Source organism: Panthera leo, chromosome B2 (assembly GCF_018350215.1).
Source record: "Panthera leo isolate Ple1 chromosome B2, P.leo_Ple1_pat1.1, whole genome shotgun sequence".
In the NCBI taxonomy this organism is placed as follows: Eukaryota; Metazoa; Chordata; class Mammalia; order Carnivora; family Felidae; genus Panthera; species Panthera leo.
The window spans coordinates 17,342,139-17,362,583 of record NC_056683.1 but is presented as its reverse complement, the minus strand read 5'-3'; the positions used below and the strand labels follow the sequence as shown (position 1 = coordinate 17,362,583).

Below are 20,445 nucleotides of genomic sequence, written 5' to 3'. Positions count from 1 at the left end.
GCCTCCTGCTGCCCACACAGATGAGGATTTAGGAAGAAAGCTTGGCATGACCATTGATGGCATGCACCCCAGTGCTAGCCTGACATCTCACACACAGATATTCTCAGCCTTGGCTGAACAGGAGTGAGTTGCTTAATCTCTATACAAGCTATATAGAGAGAATCAGTGTCTACACCCATCACTCTCCCATACAGAAGGTTACATACAGTTCCAGAGACCTTTAGCAATGACCTGAACCCAGTGTCCCTGTTTTATAGATAAAAAAACAGGTCTGGGAGGCCAGTTTATCATTTGCCCAAAGCCACAATATTGGTGTCAGAGATGGTAATGGAACTATGGTCTCTTGGCTCAATTCTCTTTCCAGAACTCTTAAGCTGTCTTAGCTCAACTACACGCTGTCCTCCAAACTGGGCTCAATTCCATCGTATAGTGAGTTCTGAAGATGACAGTTCTTGTCATGTCTATAGAATAAATAGATCATTTGCCTTTGTGCCCTAACTTCCTCATGTGTAAAATGAGAGTGAGGGTAACACTACCCATCTCACCGGTTTGCTATGAGGATTTAAAGAAGTGAATCCAAGTCAAATACCTTAACACCGCTGGAGACTTAGGAAGCCGTTATGACAACTTATTTAATTTGCTGGGTGGCACTTTGGTCTTGGAATCTCTCCCCACTTGGCCTCCTGTCATCAAGGGTTGAGTTCTGCTCTAATGATGCTATTATATATATATTTATACATAGCCGATCTTTCTCTTGTTCAGTTATATATCAGGAGAACTGTATCTGTCAGTATTTCTCTGAATTAATAATGAATTGTGGACACTTGCAGCCTCTTGTGGAACATTTGCCTGTAAATAGCAGTAACGGAACTATTGGTTGCCCTCAAGAGACTGAGACAAAACGTTATTATTATTACTACTACCCTGATTATTATTACTGAGTGAATTATGGCTACATGTCTTGAGATTCCAACAGGATACAATCCATCAGAGAGTGGGGGGGAAATGGGTGAGGAGCTCGGCTTTTGAAAATACTTGGCATTTTGGGGTCAAGAGTTCATTCGAGAAGATAACAGCAAAATGAACGTCATCCAGAACAAAACCATCTCATGCAAAAGTGCACAGAGTTGGTGGCAGATCAAGAGTTAATTCCTCTGCCTAGGAGAAGGTGGACAGACCGCCTCCTTCAGTGTGGGAGGTGTGATTCCTTAAGGCCACAAAGTCAGAAGAGTGATTATCTGAATATCTTAGAAAAACCCAGAAGAAGCAGTTTGTCTATTGAAGATCTCCTCTTTCTCCCACCCGCCCCAGGATATTTATCTCCCAGGCAGGAAAGGTCAACACAGAAACAAACCCAGGAGAGATAAGAGAGCTATGTCATTCTATAGCCCGTTGGATGGTTAGCCTCCGCAGGGTGGCAGTTAGAAATGCAGCTAGGGCTTGGCAAAGTGCCAGAGCAGTTGGGGCACTGAAGTTGAAAGCCAGAGGAACTTCAAAAGATTACACTCCAGCTCCTTCACCTTACAAATGAGAGAAATGAGGTTTGAGGAGTTAATGATTTGCCAAGACACCTGGCAAGAAGGTCATAGAGGTGGAGCAAGAATTTAGGTCTCTTGTCTCCAGCTCCAGAATTGGGACAGTATTTAACGAAGTCAAATGCGCATGCTACCAAAACTGTGGTTCTCATTAGGATTAGAAATCAGCATTGAGAGTTATAAATCCCATTTGAGGGAACCCTAATTGTAACAGTCTCTAGCACTGACCCCCACCCCAATCCTTCTTGAAACTCTCTTTTGGCTTCCATGCTTTCATGATTTCCATGAACTTCACTTCCTGGTTTCTTCTCCACTGTTGTTCTCATGACCACTCATCTTCCTTGTTCTTCACAGACTAATCATGTTGCAAAGGGATCCCCCCTGTGTTCTTTGCTCTTCTTTACATGCTCGCTCTCTACGGAGAATCTCATCCAGACCAATGGCATCTGAACACACAGATAACAGATCCATAGCTCCAGCCTAGATAGTTCTTCTGCACTCCATTTCCAACCGGCTAATGGGTATCTTCACCTCTAACGCAACAGGTACAAAAACCCCTTTCTCCTGCTTTATCTCTCTTAGTTAACAGCACAGACACAGCTGCCCAAGGTAGGAAGAAGCCTCAGAGGTTTGCTGAGTCTCTTCACAATCTGGAACCCAATCAGCTTCGACCCCGCCTTTCGCCTCACTGCCTCTCCTAGTTCAGGCCCCTCAACAACCTTTTATTGGGAGTACACAACTGCTCCCCAATTGGTTCTCCTCCATTCACCCTCTTCCCCTTCAAAATCCATCCTCCATCTACCCAGAGGAGTTATCTTTCCAAACCTATCCAGTTGTTTCCCTTTCCAGTTCTCCGTAATAGTATTTCTTACAGGATGACTTGTATTATCTCATTCACGATTGTCAACTCCTTAAGTTCAGAGAGGCTGCCCTATTTTTTTTTTTTTTTTTTTTAGCATTTCCAGAACTTCAGTCCAGTGTCTGAAGCAAAATGCACATCATTAAATGTTCGCTAACCTAAAATGGGCTCCAGACTCTGTATTCCTGGTTCTCCTGGGTGAAATTGTTTTCTAGAGAACTGAGGAGAATATTTGGTTAAAATTTTATACGGACTTGGGAAGGTGAACTAACGAAGCCTGAAAGATAAATAGCATGTCCAGACGTCACAGCCAGAGAATGTGGGAGATGGCAAGAAGGATAGTGCCTGCCCCTCCCTATTAAACAGGATAATGACGTAGACAGGGAGCTTGAATCTAGTGTCCACAACCACTGAGCAAACAGGAAGGCCAGGAGGAACTGACCATTAAATGATTAAATACAGTCATCTCTGGAAGAGCTTTTTCTTCCTTCAGTGCAGCGACCTCCATCTGGCAGCAGGTGACTGAACACCATTCATACTTTGCCAGGACGTTGGGTTCTGCTGTTCCTGGTTCCCAAACTATGTCTAAGGAGTGGGAATAAAATACTGGGCAACTAGCTAGTCACTGGGCACAGAGAGCTCTAGGTCATGTGACAGCTTCTACACCATCCCCCACTCTCCCCTGCCTTTTTTTTTTTTCCATTGCTATCAAAATGTCAAGAAAGCTTATTACTCCTACTTCCAGGGAAATGATCTGCTATTCCAAATACAGAGAGGTGTGACTTATAATTTCCATGACCATTCATGCTGTTCTTTGAAGAGAAATGCGACACAATGGCTGATGTGTCACCCCACTAGGACTGATAGCATCATCAATGGCCCAACTTCCTCTTATTATTTTTACTTCATTCTATATTTATCATGTAGGAGTTCCTGCCAAAGACCTTGGGGCTGCCACATGCTCAACAACATGCCTTTCCTGTACCCAAGTTCCCAAGCTTTAGCCCTGGACTCTGGTAGGGTGCATGCGTGCTCGTGTGCGCACACACACACACACTGGACAGATTCTGAAAAACAGACACAGTAAAGAAGGAAATGGTCATTGTCAAGGAAATCAGTCCTAAAGGAAGTAGCTAAGGAATGAGCATCATCACGGTCAGTCTCAGGACACACTGGGGAAGAGAAAGAAAGGCTCATGTGCTTTTGTGCCTGCTGACAAAAATCAGCTGAGGGCGATCAAACTGCTTCGGCTTTCCCCCATCGTCACGTTTGGGATATAGGGAAATGTGGGATTTCCTCAAAGCAGGTAATAGTCAGCCAACGTGGATATCTATCTACAAGTGTCTGGATTTCAATTCTTGGAATACTTGGTTTATACCTGGGTTTTTTTCATTGGATGATCTGGACTGTTGAATGTTTGGAGTTGAATTCTCTGGAGGCTGTTTAGTGGCAGACATAAGACTTTCAAGTTGAGGCGTTAGAAGATATGATACATATCACTTCTGGGGTTTATTTCTCAGCAATACGTGTCGACTGCAGTCTGACATGGTGTTTGTTATGGGATTTGAACAACCCACGGCAACGCAGCAGCAGAATTTCCCTAGTTATGCTTCTGATACCTGGTGTGGGGTGACGAACATATGCCACAAAGATCCCTCTGGCACCAAGACCACATTTCATCCAATGATATTCATTTTCTGGAAAGTGCTTCTAAACCCCTATGGTGGTCACAAAGCTTCCATGAGTGTCTTGAGCTTTCTGAACATTCATGTCATTTACTCTGCCCCAAGTCCTCACATTTTCTTAGATTTTCTAGCCTTGTGAACTCTACCCATAGCATTCTCTTTTAAGCATTTCTGAATGGAAGATGCTTGAAGAAATCTGACATTAGATACCTGTCTCCCAAAGGTACTCTTTGACATACAGCAGCCCTGACAGGCACCTTGGGGCTGCACCCTGTGCGTGGTCACCCCAAGGCACCCAGATTTGGGAATCTTAACGTCTCTTCCTTCCATTATTGGCCTATTCCCATTTGATGAGGCATCATTTAGAACCTGTATTATTTTGGTGGTTCACGTACCAGAGTGATACCAATTGACGATTGGTGAGAGAAAATGTGAGCTTCTTTGCCAATTTGGATATTTGGATCTCAGAAAGAACTTTCCATCTGACCAGATTTGGTCACATCATATGGACAGCATAGCTGTGATTTCAAATCAGTGTTTCTTCAGATGCTAGTTTCTCTTCCTTCCCTGCGCTAGAATGAATGCTACCTATTTTCTCTTGATTTAAGGTTGATATAGGAGAGAAACATCCATAGGACAGGATTTGTTTATCATGAAGCCAACAAAAGCCTGGAGCAAATCCTTTGTTTCATCTAAGAAAAATTATAAATGGGTTGTTAGGGAGGCATGCATGCGTGTGTGTGTGTGTGTGTGTGTGAGAGAGAGAGAGAGAGAGCGAGAGCGAGAGAGTGAGAGAAACTTCATAGTCAACTTCTATTATTTCTTGGCCAACTGTGGAGGATGAATTTGAATCCTGACAGTTATTTGAGAAAAATAGTGAGAAAGGAGCATTTCCTCACAACTCTGATGATCATAAATAATACATGTGTCTTCAGGAGCTCAATTTTCCATCCTCCGCGGTCTTTGAGATTGTTTAAAGCAACTCCAGAGGGTCTTAAAGAAGGTGGAAGGGAACCTTCTATGTCTTAGAACCAGAAGTCACCCATAGCTTGACCAGAACCAATTAGACTAGAATTTTAGACTAATAAGATTCTAGAGATCATTCTAGAATCTTGTTTTACAGCCCCGGGAGTCACCTATGATATTAGCAGCAGAGCCAGAACTAGCATCTGGTTCCCCTCTTAATCTAGGATTTTTTCCACTGGACCAGGATGTGCTTCCCGAGAACCTTCTCCATCTTAGAATTTAGTACTGTTGCTATTAAGCCTTGGAATTTATAAGCATTTGTCCCAGGTTGCCTGGTTTTGATAGATTTAAGTATAGTATATTGGCAAAGGATCAAAAACATGGGGCAGGCGCAAACTCTTTTCAGGGTTCTGTCCCTAGATAAATCTGACAGGCGCCATATAATGATGAAGTCCTGACACCCACTCACCCAAAACATAGGTTTTATTAACAATAAAACAACCATCTGGATTTCAGCCAACATTACAGTGTTGGCACGAGATCACATCTATCTGCCTGTCTAGACAAATCCGTTCAACATCCAGGTACTTGGGGGGAAGTGAAATGAGAATTAAGTTATAAAGGAGTAGGAGACGCCAGTCCACTATATTATCACTATTATAATACCACTATTATATTAGTTGTTTATTTCCCCAAACAGGATCATTTCTTAAAAGTCAAAGCACAAAAGCTATCACATCTAATAAATTATTTGAAAGAAGGGAAAGGTCTTACCATTTTTTACATTCCCACATATCTTCCGGCACCAAGGGATGCAGCTCTCAAGGTATGATATCTAAACCCACCAATACAAATATGTACACATTCTGGCAACTCTGGTCTGTCTCCCAGCTAGAACCCAGCTGACACCTCGGATGCCCCTCTCGAATCTTTTAGATGTCACCTCACCTAGGTCAGCTGCCTGAATGCTATTATCCCACTTCACGTGCGAGGTCCTCAAAGAGTTTTTAAAAATGGATCAGTATACTTGGCTGAAAGGGTATCTACAACCATATGCTGTCAGCATTGCACCTGCAGAGAGGTCTCCAGAAAGAACCTTCAGATGCTGTAGCTTCTCAGCTAGAACAGAGAGGAAAGATGGCAGGAGCAAATGGAACAGAAGAAAACCTCTAAATGAAATTCTTCAGCGGCTAGGTATATAGACAAACACCTACATGTATGTATTATTTACCAGTTTATTAGAATAAGAGAGCTTTCTTCAAGGTTCAGTGCTAAATGCATGTTTATTATTATATATATGTCAACATAAAATGATACATATGCATTATATACACATGCGTGTGTGTGTGCGCACACACACACACACACACACACACACACACAGCAGAGGAAGCCTTCAGAGAACTAAAGTTGTCTTAGAGACAGTCTGATGGCTTTATATATGGCCCGAGTGAGACCCCGTGCTTCTTAGTATTTGATGGTATTCTCATGAACAGATTGCGGCTACGAATTTAAGAGGAAGCTCCCTCTTGCTTAGGACCTCTTACATGAAGTGCAACCCCAATCATGGTAAAATTATGGCAAACAGTTCTAGGGCTGTCTTTTTGTGCTTCTGTCACATAAAACCAGTAGGGCAATTATTTTTAAGCAGAAGGGAGGAGGGGAGATTAGACTGGTGATTCCTAACTAGGGGGATTTGGGGATCTGGCAATGTTTGGCGACATTTTTGGTTGTCACAATGTGTGTGTGTGGCTGGTAACCAGTGGGTAGAGGCCAGATGCTGTTAGACATCCTGCAATGCACAGGGCAGTCTCCCATAACAAAAAATGATTGAGCTGTAAAAGTCAACAGTGCTGAACGGAGAGCCCTGGATAGAGGAAGGGACACTCACTAAACTGAAGGAACCTAGTCTCAGGCCTCATACTGTAAGATCAATGGCAAGGAAATCACACCTTTTGTGCTTCTGTCTCCCCACCTGCAAAATGGGGATAATGAACATATTCTTGATATTATGAGAAGTCACGGAGTCATATAGGCCAAGCGCTCTGATTTCTTCAGAAGAAAGGCTCTGTCTAAAATCAAAGCACAGTTATTATCACTGCATTATTATGAGCTCATGAAATGGTGTCTCAAGAACTGTAGTCCTCCCTCTCAGAAAAAAAAAAAAAAAAAAAAAAAATCCTCCGGGAAAAGAAAACAAACCAGAAATGATCTCATCATGATTACACCTGCCACACCAAAAAACAGACATAGTTCAGAGAAACTAAATTCTTTCCCTGCAGCAATGAAATAAGCTGCGTCTGTAATTAAGATCTTAATAAGGGAGGCAGGAGGATTGATGCAGACACTGCAGGCTATAAGGCACAGAGCTACCTGCCAGGTTTAAAGCAAGAACAATTGAAATACAACACCCCTCACTGCTTAATGCTCCCAGGTGTTCTCAGTACAAGTCTATATTTCAAAAAGGGTTTTCCTTCATTTCTAGAGATGCCTGTTTCTGCAAGGAAAGAGAAAAGAACCAACCAATTATTTATAAGTAAATATTATTGATGACTCTCTGTGAAAAAATGTGTCTGAATTCACTCTAAAAAAAAGCACCTCTTAGATAATTTCCTGTCAAAGGGCTGACATAAGGGAAAAGGGATAATGCCTTCAACAGTTGATTGATCTCTGGAACAGCCCATGTTGACTGTCTCGAGTGACCATGTGTTCCTGAACTTTCTAAGACAGTCCCAGTTTCAAATATCTTTCCCATTGTCAGACCATATGTCCCACGGTTGGGTGTGTGAAACATGGATCCATATCCACAGAAATTATATATATTTTAAACTAAAAATAAAAGATAGGCATGCAAGTATATACCTTGCTAATGGGTCTGCCTTGGTTGAGTTTAGGATTTGGGAGGAAAAAAAAGGTGCCGATAAGAGGCTTTGATTCAGTCAATGGACATCTTCTGTAATTGACAAGCTGATCTTTATAAGGAAATGAGATATATTCCGAGGCCATCTGGGCCTCTGTGAGATTGTCTAGAAATCTGGCTTCTCAGCGAGTAGGGTTAAGAGAAGGAATGCCGTTGGGCTGACTGTATTCTTTTTGCTCCTTCCCCTGACTCCCATAAAGTCACGCTCGGGGCGCCTGGGTGGCTCAGTCGGTTGAGCGTCTGACTTCGGTTCAGGTCATGATCTTGCGGTTTGTGAGTTTGAGCCCCGCGTCGGGCTCTGCGCTGACAGCTCAGAGCTTGGAACCTGCTTCAGATTCTGTGTCTCCCTCTCTCTCTGCCCCTCCCCTGCTCACGCTCTGTCTCTCTGTCTCAAAAATAAATAAAAAACATTAAAAAAAATAAAGTCACGCTCAACACACTTAGTTGTGAGTGCAGAAGGCTGGAGAATCGGAGAAGAGCACGTAAGTTCTATCCCAGAGGGGCACTCAAGGAAGAGAGGACTTCAAAATTTTGCTGTGCCAATGCCGTTGTCATTGGTAATGCAGTACTGATGGCCCACTATAGCCCATTTCTTGCCAAGCTTCGACCCATAACACAAACAAGTAGTAACCAAAAAACAAAAACAAAAAATCATCACTGACCTGTCCTGATAGACACTAAAGATTCTGAACTCCAAGAAGGCTGGAGTGTTTAGAAGTCTACTACACTGGCTTCCCAGTGTGCTGGTCTTGCTTGTTATGGTGATTTGGGGGTCGGGTGGGGGGTTGAGTTCCAGCTCATTCTTTTGGTAGAGTGCAGGGCCGGGCAACAGAGAAGCCTAGATGAGTCCTGAGTTAGCCACATCCCCTGTGGGAGTGAGGTGCTAAGTTAAGAATAACGGACTGACTACCACAAATCAATGAGAATAAGGCTAATTCATATAAGAGCACAAGGGTTCCACGTAACTAAAAAAAAAAATCAGAAAAAATATTAAGGGCACATCATTGTGTCTAAATACATATTGCTTTAATAAATAGAAAGATCTGGTTTAAATCTTAACCTTATATGCTTTTTGGTTGCTGCAACTTTCTGTCTAGCTTCACAAATAATCCCCCTTCAAACACACACACACACACACACACACACACACACACACACGAGTAAAGAAAGGAATTAAACTCAAATTCAGAAGATCGTATCAAACATTTTTGTGCCATGCTTGCATTTTTACGTATTCACAGTTGCTCAATCCTTATTTCTGGTAAGCATAGGCATCAACATGTCATTAAGGAACATTTCTGGTAACGTAACTATTACCTTGACATGTTAGAAATATCAGGAGGAATTTTTATTTTGCAACATACACACCATGATTTACGAAGAGATACGACATCTCCAAAGCCAGGCTGAGTCCTTGGAATGAGGGTCCTGAACTGTCTATTTAAACACCATTTAGCACTATTAATGGTGAGGGAGGAGGTTGGGAGGAAAGAGATGAGCTCTTCTTTAAGTATAAACTGGCATTTAGGAGCCCATGACAGGGTCCAGGCGGATGTGTTGGAATGCACGTTACCGGTGATTTTAGCATCTCCCAGGTCAGCTGCCCCGGTGCCACTTCACGTATGAAAAGTCACTGTCACACATCATCGCAACTCACGCCTCTTCCATTTCCCTCGGAGTATATGTCTCAGTCCACCTCAATCTCATTGTCTACTAAAACTACCTTCTAAAAGAATCACTCTTCCCAGTGGATGGTAGACAAAGTTCACCACCAAGGCCATTTATCTTAAAACGAAGATTCTTCAGGAAGATAGTCTTGCAGCCAGGCCATAATGTTCCCCAGGCGTGCCTCGTCCTCATTAACCAGTAAGAATGACCGCGGGGAGATGACTGGAATGCTCTAAGTAAATACGATGGAGGGGATGCCATTGATGGAGTATGAACAGAGGGTTTTTTTTGGGGGGGGAGGGGAGTCCCCTTCCATGCCCATATTCTTTGCAATCATCCATCACCTAGGAAACCAGCAGCTATTCTCCTGCACTTTAAGTGGGAAATACAGTACTTCTTCCCAGTGGCCCTTCTTTATCTCGGCAAGGAGGCTTGGTAATTAAGTCTATATGTTCCTGCGGGGTAATGCCAGGGGCCCAGTGGTTGGCATTTCAAACCAATTTGTTTACGTTTCTTTCTACCCCTAAAATGATCCCAAAACAGATCACCAAGGCCTCTTACTTTACATCTACATCACTAAGTGGCTGCAGTGGGATGAAGGATATAGTTTCCCCTGAACTTCTGTGTCCCTCCAATCACCTCCTTCACATTCTACTGTTGATTTTGTACACTGATAACTTTCTCTTGTCCTGTGGTATTTTTGGTATGGATAAGCAATTCTAGTAAATGCTTCCTCTTAAAATTTATCTGTATAATGTTTCTATACCTATATATTACATATGTCTTATAATGCATATTATAATAGCTGCCATTTTCAAGTGCCTATGGGCTAAAAACTAATGATTTCCATATATCATATCCTTACCGCTATCCAGTAAGATGCGTATTATTACTTCCATTTTATAAACAAGGAAACAGAGGCCTGAAGTAGCAAAAGTGGGATTTGCAGCAAAACCTGGGTTCTTTCTGCTATGCCATACGGCATTAAGACTTTTTTTTTTTTAATGTTTATTTTTGAGACAGCACAAGCACGGAAGGGGCAGGGAGAGGGAGACAGAACATCTGAAGCAGACTCTGTGCTGACAGCAGTGAGCCTGACGTGGGGCTTGAACTCGTGATCTCATGACCCGAACCAAAGTCAGACGCTCAACCGACTGAGCCACTCAGGTGCCCTACATGAAGACTCTTTTTAATGGCTCTTTGTATAAGTTTGTTAGGTCACTCAACATCCAGTTCAATGTTTCTAGAGTATTGACTATGAGCAAGGTCCTGTGATCTCAGGAATATCAGTCTTATGAATAACAATGATGATAGTCATTAATTAATTAATTAAGTCATTAATTAATTAGTGTGCAAGCAGGCACATAAGTATGCTGGTAAATCCCTGTGGCTGGCATCTGTATTTCATGTAACACCTCCAGGCCCATGGAGCACTAAATAATGCTCAACCACCTTTACCTAGTAACTGGGGTTTTGACATAGTCTTGTCACCGAGTCTTGAGTCCACACTATCCTTTCAACATCCATCAGTGCAAAGAGAGCGGAGGCTGACTAGCACTGTCTACTTACTACATGCCAGGAGCCAGGGTAGGTCCTTTACATGCATGTATTATCTTACTTAGGCCTTAGAACAATAGTATGAGACAGTTACTCTCCCTGTTTTACAGATAAGAAAGCTGAGGCTCAGAGAGGTTAATTTGCCAGAGGCTATATAGAGCAATGAGTCACAAGAAACAGAAATGCCTTTCTCCAAAGCCCACATTCTATCTTGTATCTACCACAAGAACATATAAGATCAAGGCTGTGCCCCCTCCAGGCTGTAAGAGATCCTAGATCACACTTTTTATTCAAGGACTTACTTGTCTCACAGTCTCTCTCTACCCACAAATAAAGGGTGGGTCTCTCATTTTCAGTGGGGCTTACCGAAAACTAGACAGCCCCAGTGGGCAATCTATGGGAGTTAACAGCTATCGTTTAGATAGCGATTTGATTAAAAGGGTTTAATAAGTAAGGACGTGCTAACAGAGCAGGGCAGAGGTGGAAAACATAAAGCCTGTTGTAGGGATTATAGGACAGTCAAGGAGACGAAGCTGTAGGCTTTTGATGGTTTTACAGAGTGGATGGATGAGGAGACCCGGCTTGTGGGAAGTTGACAGACTAACCAAGTCAGGTAGGCGCAAAGAGACAGGGACAAACGAATGGGAGCAGCAAGAGACCAAGATTTCCCACGGCAGAGTCAAAAGAGAGAAGAGAGGTAGGGGGTACAGGGTGTGCTTAAGAGCATCATGTCTACGTGGGTTGGGGAGGCGAGCCATACACAAGTCTGGTGTTAGAGCAGCATAAAGACTGCTTAAATGAGAAAATGAAAGAAGATGAGGTCATGAGGGCACAAAAAGGGGAGGGAATTTGTAAAGGGGAAAAAGTGGAGAGGAAGTTTTTTCAGAAGTCTGGTGGGACGAGTAGGGGCAGCAGACAGGAAGCCACTGATGAACTCTGAGAAAAGGGCTGACGTATGTTACAGTAAGGGAAGGGTGCCACACAAATCCTTGGCATGTCCCACACTGTGCTAACTTTGGTATCATCGGAACACCCCCAGTTCTCCAAAGACCTTCAGCTCTGTGCAGATTGCCATTCAGCCCCCAAAATGGGTTTGCCCAATAAATACATGCATCCATAAACAATTAACATCTTTTGGTGTTTTTTAAATTCGTAGATCTCACCTAAGATTTAAAAAGGAGATACCGTATGTTTTCACTCTTATGTGGATCCTGAGAAACTTGACAGAAGACCATGGGGAAGGGAAGGGGAAAAAAAAGTTAGAGAGGGAGGGAAGCAAACCATAAGAGACTCTTAAAAACTGAGAATAAGCTGAGGGTTGATGGGGGGGTGGGAGAGAGGGAAAGTGGGTGATGGGCATGGAGGAGGGCACCTGTTGGGATGAGCACTGGGTGTTGTATGGAAACCAATTGGACAATAAATTTCATATTAGAAAAAAAAAAAAGGAGCATGAGGCAGGGCACCCGGGTGGCTCAGTCAATTGGGTGTCTGACTCTTGATTTGGGCTCAGGTCCTGATCCCAGGGTCATGGGATCAAGCTCCATGTCAGGTTCCACGCTGAGTATGAAGCCTGCTTAAGGTTTTCTCCCTCTGCCCCTCTCCCATGCTCTCTCTTAAAAAAAAAAAAAAAAAGGATCATGGGAGACAGGAGTCTCTGGTTTGGATTGAGCACAGCAAATCATATCCAAGGGAACAAATAACCTAAAACCAAAATGTCAAAGCAAGGCAAGAATTGGTAATTATACAAGTCACAAATGACCACGTTGATTTAACTGAAGTCCCTTGATCATCTCTTCTCAAACTAGCTCGGGAAAATAAAAGTATTTTCAAAGTCCCCCCAAAAGCTTTTAATAGGACACACTTTGCCCGCATCCAGCCAGAACACAGGGCTCAGAATTTCAGCATGTAGGTTTCTTATTTGTATCATGGGTTCTACCTATTCTTTTATCTTCACTCAAAACGTTTAAGAATGAATTTGTTGTCAACCATGCTTCAATTAAAAAAAGAATTTGTTGAACGGGAGACTAGATACATCATTTGGAATTTTCGTGTAGGCACACGGGGTTCAGAAATTTGGCAAAGCCGCAAAAGCTGCTCAGCTATTAGAGATCAGACAGGCAGTGCCTGCTGAGCTCTGACCAGGCCTGGGCCTGCACAGAGTGGGCGGGGTCTCAGGCTTCTGCTCAAACACAGCTGTGCACGGATCCTTCCATCACCCTCCTGGCAGACAGCAGCAACAATCTGCCTCCAGACCCCTCGGAAGGGGAGCCTTCACTGAGCAAGCCACGGCCATTGAGGCACAGCTCCTTCAACGACCCCCCCACCCCCCAATTCAGGACATGCTTTTTGTATATTCCGAAGAGCTTGTGGAAAACTCTTAATAAGCGAAGGGCCTGTAATTTACTATCACAGAACCTCAAACTGAATGAAGCCTTTTAGGAGAAACGGAGCATTAAGTGCATAGGAGACAGCAGCCTTCCCATGAACAACAACCACAAAACATAAAATGAAATAAGGCTAGACTAGTTGTTGCTCACCAAAAAGTTTATAAGGCATAGCTTACGCTCCCGGGTTCTCCAGATTATTATAAATGCATTAACTGGCTGGCCTGGAGCTATGTGTCTAAGTGCAAATGAGTGGAGGTTAGCCTGTCCTCTGGTTACGATTCCTGAAGTAGCCAAACCAGATAATCTGGTTAAAAAAAATCTTATAGTGGCTGAATTATAAATCTCTCGGTGAACAGAAGTCTGACTGTGCTAGGTTTATAGTGTGTAGAGCAGCACAGTGTTTAAAAGATCATTCCTGACTCCAGGATTTTACAATCTAATAACTATCTGGTTTTATGCCCTAAGTGGCTCAGATTAAACAAATAACTGCCAAACGTGCAATTCACTTTGCTTTGTAGAGTTTCTATGTTAAAAAAAAAAAAATCAATCCTGCAGAAATACTTGAGATGAAATTGTTTTAAACTTCCTGGGGGACAAAACCACCAGTCACACAGAGCATTTTAGGGAGGTCACAGATGATTCTTTCTTTAAGAGTGGCTTAAAGTCACAAGTTCTGGAGCCTGATCCCCTTGGGTCAATTAATAGCTCCACCATTTTTTTTAGCTGTGTGGCTTTGGATAAATTACTTAGCCTCTCTGGGCCATAATTTCTACTTGAAAAATGAGTATATAATAAAACCCACCTCAGAGTTTTTGGAAGAGTGAAATGTGACGATCTTGTATTATCATGGTAATTATTAATTGATATTATTTACCGCTCTTCTACCTTTGCATCATTTCCTCTACTTAAAATGACAAAATGGTCTCCTGAAATAGAGCTGTGCATTATTTAAAAAAAATATTTTTTAACATTCATTTATTTTTGAGAGACAGAGAGAGACAGAGCGGGAGCAGGGAAGTGGCAGACAGAGAGGGAGACATAGAATACAAAGCAAGCTCTAGGCTCTGAGCTGTCAGCACAGAGCCGGATGCAGGGCTCGAACTCACAAACCATGAGATCATGACCGGAGCTGAAGTTGGGCGCTTCACCGACTGAGCCACCCAGGCGCCCCGAGCTGTGCATTATTAACTAGAGAGAACCCAGGCTTTCTAAGAAAGGGACAGCAGATTGCTTCAGCTACTGGTTTATTGTATAGTCACCACAAGGTGTCAATCTGACATTTGGTCGGTCAGAGAAGTCAGTATTTTTTCTGGTGAGCTAATAAAGACCCTATGTTTACATCACTCGGTAAGGGTGTTCAACACTGGTAAGACCCAGCAAAACAGGACAGTGAGGGTTTTTCCGTGAATGCCAATCGCAATTTATTTCGTCCGTTGCCATGCTTTGTTTCCCTAAGAGCAAAATCAAAACATAATGAGGTCACTGAATAAAAGTGACTTTAGACTTTGTCACTTCTGTCACTTTCTAGATTGCAGCGCTCAACATTGATTTCAGCCATTTATACTTTCCAATAATGAATGTATGAACCTATTTTCTCTTTTATTTTTTCCCTGCAAGCTGGTTATTATGAAACTAAAGGCATTCAGTAATAGGGACCGGAGGGAGCAAAGAACTACTACAGGTTAAGTAACCACTATTCTAAACAAGGGACTGTGGAAATACAGGGCGAGCCACGTCAAGAATGGGAACTTTCCTGCCAGGTAGAAGGATTTGTTTCTGGTCGCATCCTAAAGTCAAAAGCATTAGGAATCGTTAGGATTATTCATGCCTCTGATCTTCCCTCTGGAGGCAGATAATGGAAAGCTAACAGTACAGTGATAACGAATACCTGTGTCTTCAGACAGTTGTAACCTTTCCGAGGAGAACCAGAACTCATGCATTATAATAAAGACTTTCAGCATTTAGAGTTAGAGCTTTTGAACAAGATTTATAGCTTTCGAATAAAAGATTTATCACTGAGGTCAGCCAGTGGCTATTAGCTGGAACCGAGTATTTACAACCTCACATTAAAAAAGGATGGGCCAGAAGCTAGATAATTCAGAAAGGAAGCAAAATAACTCCTAGCTAGCACAATCCCAAAGGTCAGACAGGTAATACAAATTGTCAGTCCAAAGCATAGCCACCTTGCCAACATTCATTTTAATAATAGCACCGTTGTTTAAAATCACTAGGTTTCATGTCTCTTCTAGAAGTCACGCCCAACTCACTGCAATGTGCTTCTAAGTACGGTGTCTCTGGAAGCGCTTGCCTGATTCGATGGGGGTGCCTTAAACAAATGGGATATGCCGAGCAAATTATGATCCTTTAGCCAGGAATACGTAAAAACAATGGTGCATAACGCATGAGAAAATAATGTATCCTGAGCCTCTGTACGCTTCAGGGACAATAAGCTGACTGGACAATTCAGACTCTCAGCCCATTCAAACGCCGCTAGAAGTGTTTTAAAGAAATGGCAAATGCTCATTCGTTCTTACATCCAGGATTCATTTAAGGACGTCAGCATGCTCCATCATGGGCTGCATAAGAGTACCTCGGGCTTTTAATTTCTCCCACCAAAAGTGCATAAGGCAACCCGCTTCTCTTACCAAATGCTTAAAGCAAAGGCTGAAAACTGCCTAAGAGCCAGTCTGAGGGGACTCAGCAGTTCTGATTCCTCTCTCATTACGGCCCTCGGCCCATGGAGGCCAGGCCTAGGGGAGCCGCAGAGTCTTAAACTCCGCTCCAAGTTAGACACCCTCTGAATGCCAGTGGCTCCAGTGGCGGCTCCGATCAGACTGATTCTTAGTCTTTCAGTGGAGATGGGCCGGGGTATGCTGTGCCCTCCCGGAGTGGGTCTCAGAGACTGGGTCTCTGCCTGCCTGCTTGTATGCCAACCTCGGTGACTGAGACCCCCTCTCTCTGGGGCACAGAAGGGGTCCCTGCAGAGGAGTTGTCACGGTGGGCGACACACACACACGCGCGCGCGCAAACCTGACGGAAGAGGCACCCTCTTACCTTATACTTCATCTCGGCGGCGGTGGGTTGAGCCGTTTTCCTACCCTAGTCAGCCTGCATCAAGCGCTGGCGTGTCCGCCCCTCCATGGAGTGCAGTGCTAAATGAAAGTGAGATCGTCCGGCCCCGGGCGGCTTTGCCAGTCGCAGCGCGCCAGCTCCCGCACAGCCTCTGAGCTCACTGTTTTGATGGAGCCCGGCCGAGCCCCGACCGTATTTGCATATCGCCAGCCATTGGCTGGCCGGCGAAGGTAATGTGGGGCCCCGCCCACCTCTTAACTTCGGAGAACTGACAAAGAACTTGTAATGTGGTCATTTCTTTTTTACAGGAGCCCAAAGGGTGGAAAATAAAACGAAGTGGGGAACCGTCTCGAACGTTACTCCCCATCCCCTCAGCCCCCCCCCGACCCCCCCCCCCCCCAAAAAAAAGCCCCGGGCAAAGGAGATTCTTTTTTAAGATTAACCTAAGTTTTAAAGAAATTGAATTCACAAAGCAGTCTGACAGTCGTGCTTCCTGTGACCTAGCAACTCCTTCATAAACCCATTTCATTTCAAAGCCATTCACCTCCCAATCTCTACATGAAACGAATTCGGGGAACAAAAGGTTTTCTGTCTCCGGGCCCCTTTTTACTAACTACCCCTGCTGATATCTCTCTCTCTCTCTTTCTCTCCTCCCTCCCCTCCCCTTTTTTGTGGCTGTTTGCTTTTTTTGTTCTTTTCAATGTTCAAAGTACTTGCAACGTCAGTCTGCGAGGAGCCAGAATACAATTCTCTCTGTGAAAAGGGACTCCGCCAGCACAGGCACCAGGGCTTTCCTAGCCGGCTTCTCACCAGGGCCTCCGAGAGTTGAGTGTCAGCCACATTCAGTGATCTCCTCTGGCTTTGCTGAGGATAAAGGTTAGATGTGACCCCTTAGATGAGGCTGGCCGGTGCATGCCCTATACATCATGGCTGTCCACTGAGCAGTGTGTTCTTTGATGGCTGGCGTTGCCAGCTCCAGCTTTGAACACTGCAGTGTTTTTCCTTCTGACCTCTCTCCTGAAGATGACCCATTAACCCACCAACACTTATTATCGGGGAAACAAAAAAAATGCCCACTGTTTGAGGAGCCTGGTTTAAAAGACCAGTCTCTCCACTGAAGCGCAGAACATTCGGTTCAGCCTCATGATTTCTATAGAGAAAGACATCACCCAGGAGAAGACAGAAAGGGTCACCTTTAGCGACTCTTCTAAAGGATGAAGCGGAGAGAGGGGAAAATTCCTTTTCACTGGGTCTCAGGATTGAGACTCGGTGATTTCAGACAATAGCTGTCCCTGAGTGGGATGGACTCCAAGCAGACTACACGACCTGGATGGAAAAATCATCTCTTTTTTTTTTTTTTTTTTTCCTGACCTAGTTGGATCAGAATCAGTTTGATTCCCCTGCCCCCAAAATTCCCAGTGAATTAAACCTTGACTTTTATGATCCAAACAAATAGAACAGGCGAGCAGCTACCCTGCAAAAGTGGCTTCCAGATACAAGGCTCCAGATCAGTTTAATAAGGCACCGATTCCTTGGACGTGACCCCCTCCCCCCGCCCCACTGGTCACAATGAGGTGGATACACCCATTCAGGCCTCAGACTTGGACTTTGCTTTTCCTCATTTAGCTCAATAAGCCCGAGTGATTTTGCAAGGTCTTTCTGAACACAAATTAAGCATGCAGCATATTGTACTACAAGGATCTTCCTAACAGTCCTACCGTCTTATGGGAGAGTCATTAGTTTGCAGGAAATTGTCTTTGGTGTCTGCCTGGATCAGTCAAAGTCCTTCCCATCTGTGAGATGAGTCTTGTGGCCTCCAGAAGATCTAGATAACATTCCTTTGGCTTCCTAAGCAGTAGGGCTGAATCTGCTTTCTGTTCTGTTTGATGAGTACCACTGAATAGGCCAACACTATCTCACCCCCAAATGCTTTCAGTTTCCAAAGCATTTGCTAGGGCTTTTTGTCATTTCATTCTCTAGCTAGAAAGTTTAAATCGTACTAAGTGGCCCCCTTGCTTTCCTGCTTCTCTCCTCTTCGGTAGACACTTGGAATCTACCTGAAGTTCATTTCGGGGGAGTTTGGATCAGCGTTAGTCACACCGCAGTCGGGTATACTGTGATAGTCTCAACAAATGTCTTAACTTCTTGATTCTGGTGCCCTGAAGTATGGCATGGAGAAAATAATAATGCCTACCTGCTAGGTTATAATGAGTATTAAATGAGATAGTGTGGATAGAAGTTAATACTACCCAGCACAGAGTAAGATCTTAATAAATGTTCACTTATTAATGTTCCATTATTAAGTATTGTTTTAATATCTAAATGCATCATATATTATTTTATTACTATAGTATATGACATGATTATGATATGTTATGTAAGCATTAATATTCACTTAATTTTTAATTGTAGCTGTTATTACTATTAGACTCTTGTCAATATTTTAAGTGTGGTAGGCATTGAGAAAAAGGCAGACGGGTGCCCTCATCCGTGTGTCATTCTTTCGCAGGACACTTTGTAATTTAACAAATATCGATTGAGCACCTACCACGTGCTGGGTACCGTTCCAGGTGGGGAAGATACAGGAGCCGCCCACACAAAGCTCCTACCTTCATGGAGCTTACGGCTCACTGGGAGTGGAGGGCAATAATTAAATGAATATGTAATACAGTTTGGAGTGATAAATGCCACGAATTAAAGTTAAGCAGGGAAAATTGCTAGAGGGAAACAGAGAAGGGTTAGCAGGTGTGTGTGTGTGGGGGGTGTCTTAGTTTAGAGCGTGGTCACGTAAGCCCCTCTAAGGAGGTAATATTTCTGCTTCAATATGAAGGACATGAGGGATCCATTCAAACATCTGGGGAAAGAACATTCCAGATAGAGGAAAGCGCCTGGAGTGGAAATGAGCTGGGTGTGTTTAAGAACAGCGCAAAAGCCAGGGCGCTGGAGTTGGGCTCCTGGGGGGATTGGGAAACGGGTGGGTGAGACTCAGACAGGTAGGCGGTAGCACTTGCATTTTCTCCTGACTGCCACAGCAAGGCACTGGAGCGATTTGAGCAGAGAATGATGTGATCTGTTTCTCTGTTTTTACCCTTTGTTTAAACACTCAAGGGCAGCAGGCTATTAGTTAAAATATTGAGCTCTGGTCTTAACACAGCTTACATAATACAGATAGTTGTCATGACTTTATTAATGTTTAGCTGCTTTATTAGTACTTAGTTATTTAATATGTTTCCTTCAAAGCCCCCTGGGGAAACACAAATTCTCTCACTGAATAGAAAAACAGCCCCATCCCCGCCTATTACCTGAGATTTTTGGATGCCAAAATCACTGTTTAACCTATGCTGTGTAAACATTGCCGATTGGTTTATGGGACCGCCCTCATACCCCCACGGGTAGCCTCCTAAAATGGGCCGGGATGCTGGGGCTCGGGTCCTACCCTGTGCTCGCCAATACTGTGTCTGCCCGTCAGCCTTGCCACCCGCCTGCTTGTCTGTCAAGGGCTCTATCTCCCCAGACACTGATACAGGCAGGAGCGAGGGGGAAGTGGCACCAGATGCTGTCCAAATGATTTTCCAGCCGCCATGGCCATGGGCATGGAGATAGCAAAAAATCGTGTGGATGCTAGAGAGAAGAGATTCTCCTATGCACAACTTGGGGGGAACCCATGTGGCTGCTCTCTAAAAGTAAGGGCAAAGTCAGAACAAGTGAGGGCAGGAAGTGACCTCGGGAATCTAGCACAGTCACCTCTAAAGCGGACGAAACTGCTGCTCTGAGGGCTGGGTGCCTCACACAGGGT

The 20,445-nt window shown here is 43.8% G+C and overlaps 1 protein-coding gene across 2 annotated transcripts in view; it reads right to left on the bottom strand.

Annotated features, from left to right (window-relative positions):
• The window catches only part of NEDD9 (neural precursor cell expressed, developmentally down-regulated 9), a 181,892-nt gene that overhangs the window by 30,161 nt on the left and 131,286 nt on the right, over positions 1 to 20,445 (bottom strand). Inside the window, exon 1 of one of the 2 annotated variants that reach the window (XM_042937904.1) lies at positions 16,632 to 16,825. The exons of the other annotated variant lie outside the window; for it this stretch is intronic. Within the exon in view, the coding sequence (XP_042793838.1) occupies positions 16,632 to 16,643 (12 nt within the window). The 5' untranslated portion in view covers positions 16,644 to 16,825. Of the gene's footprint in view, positions 1 to 16,631; positions 16,826 to 20,445 lie in introns of those variants that run through there. 2 annotated transcript variants of the gene reach the window in all.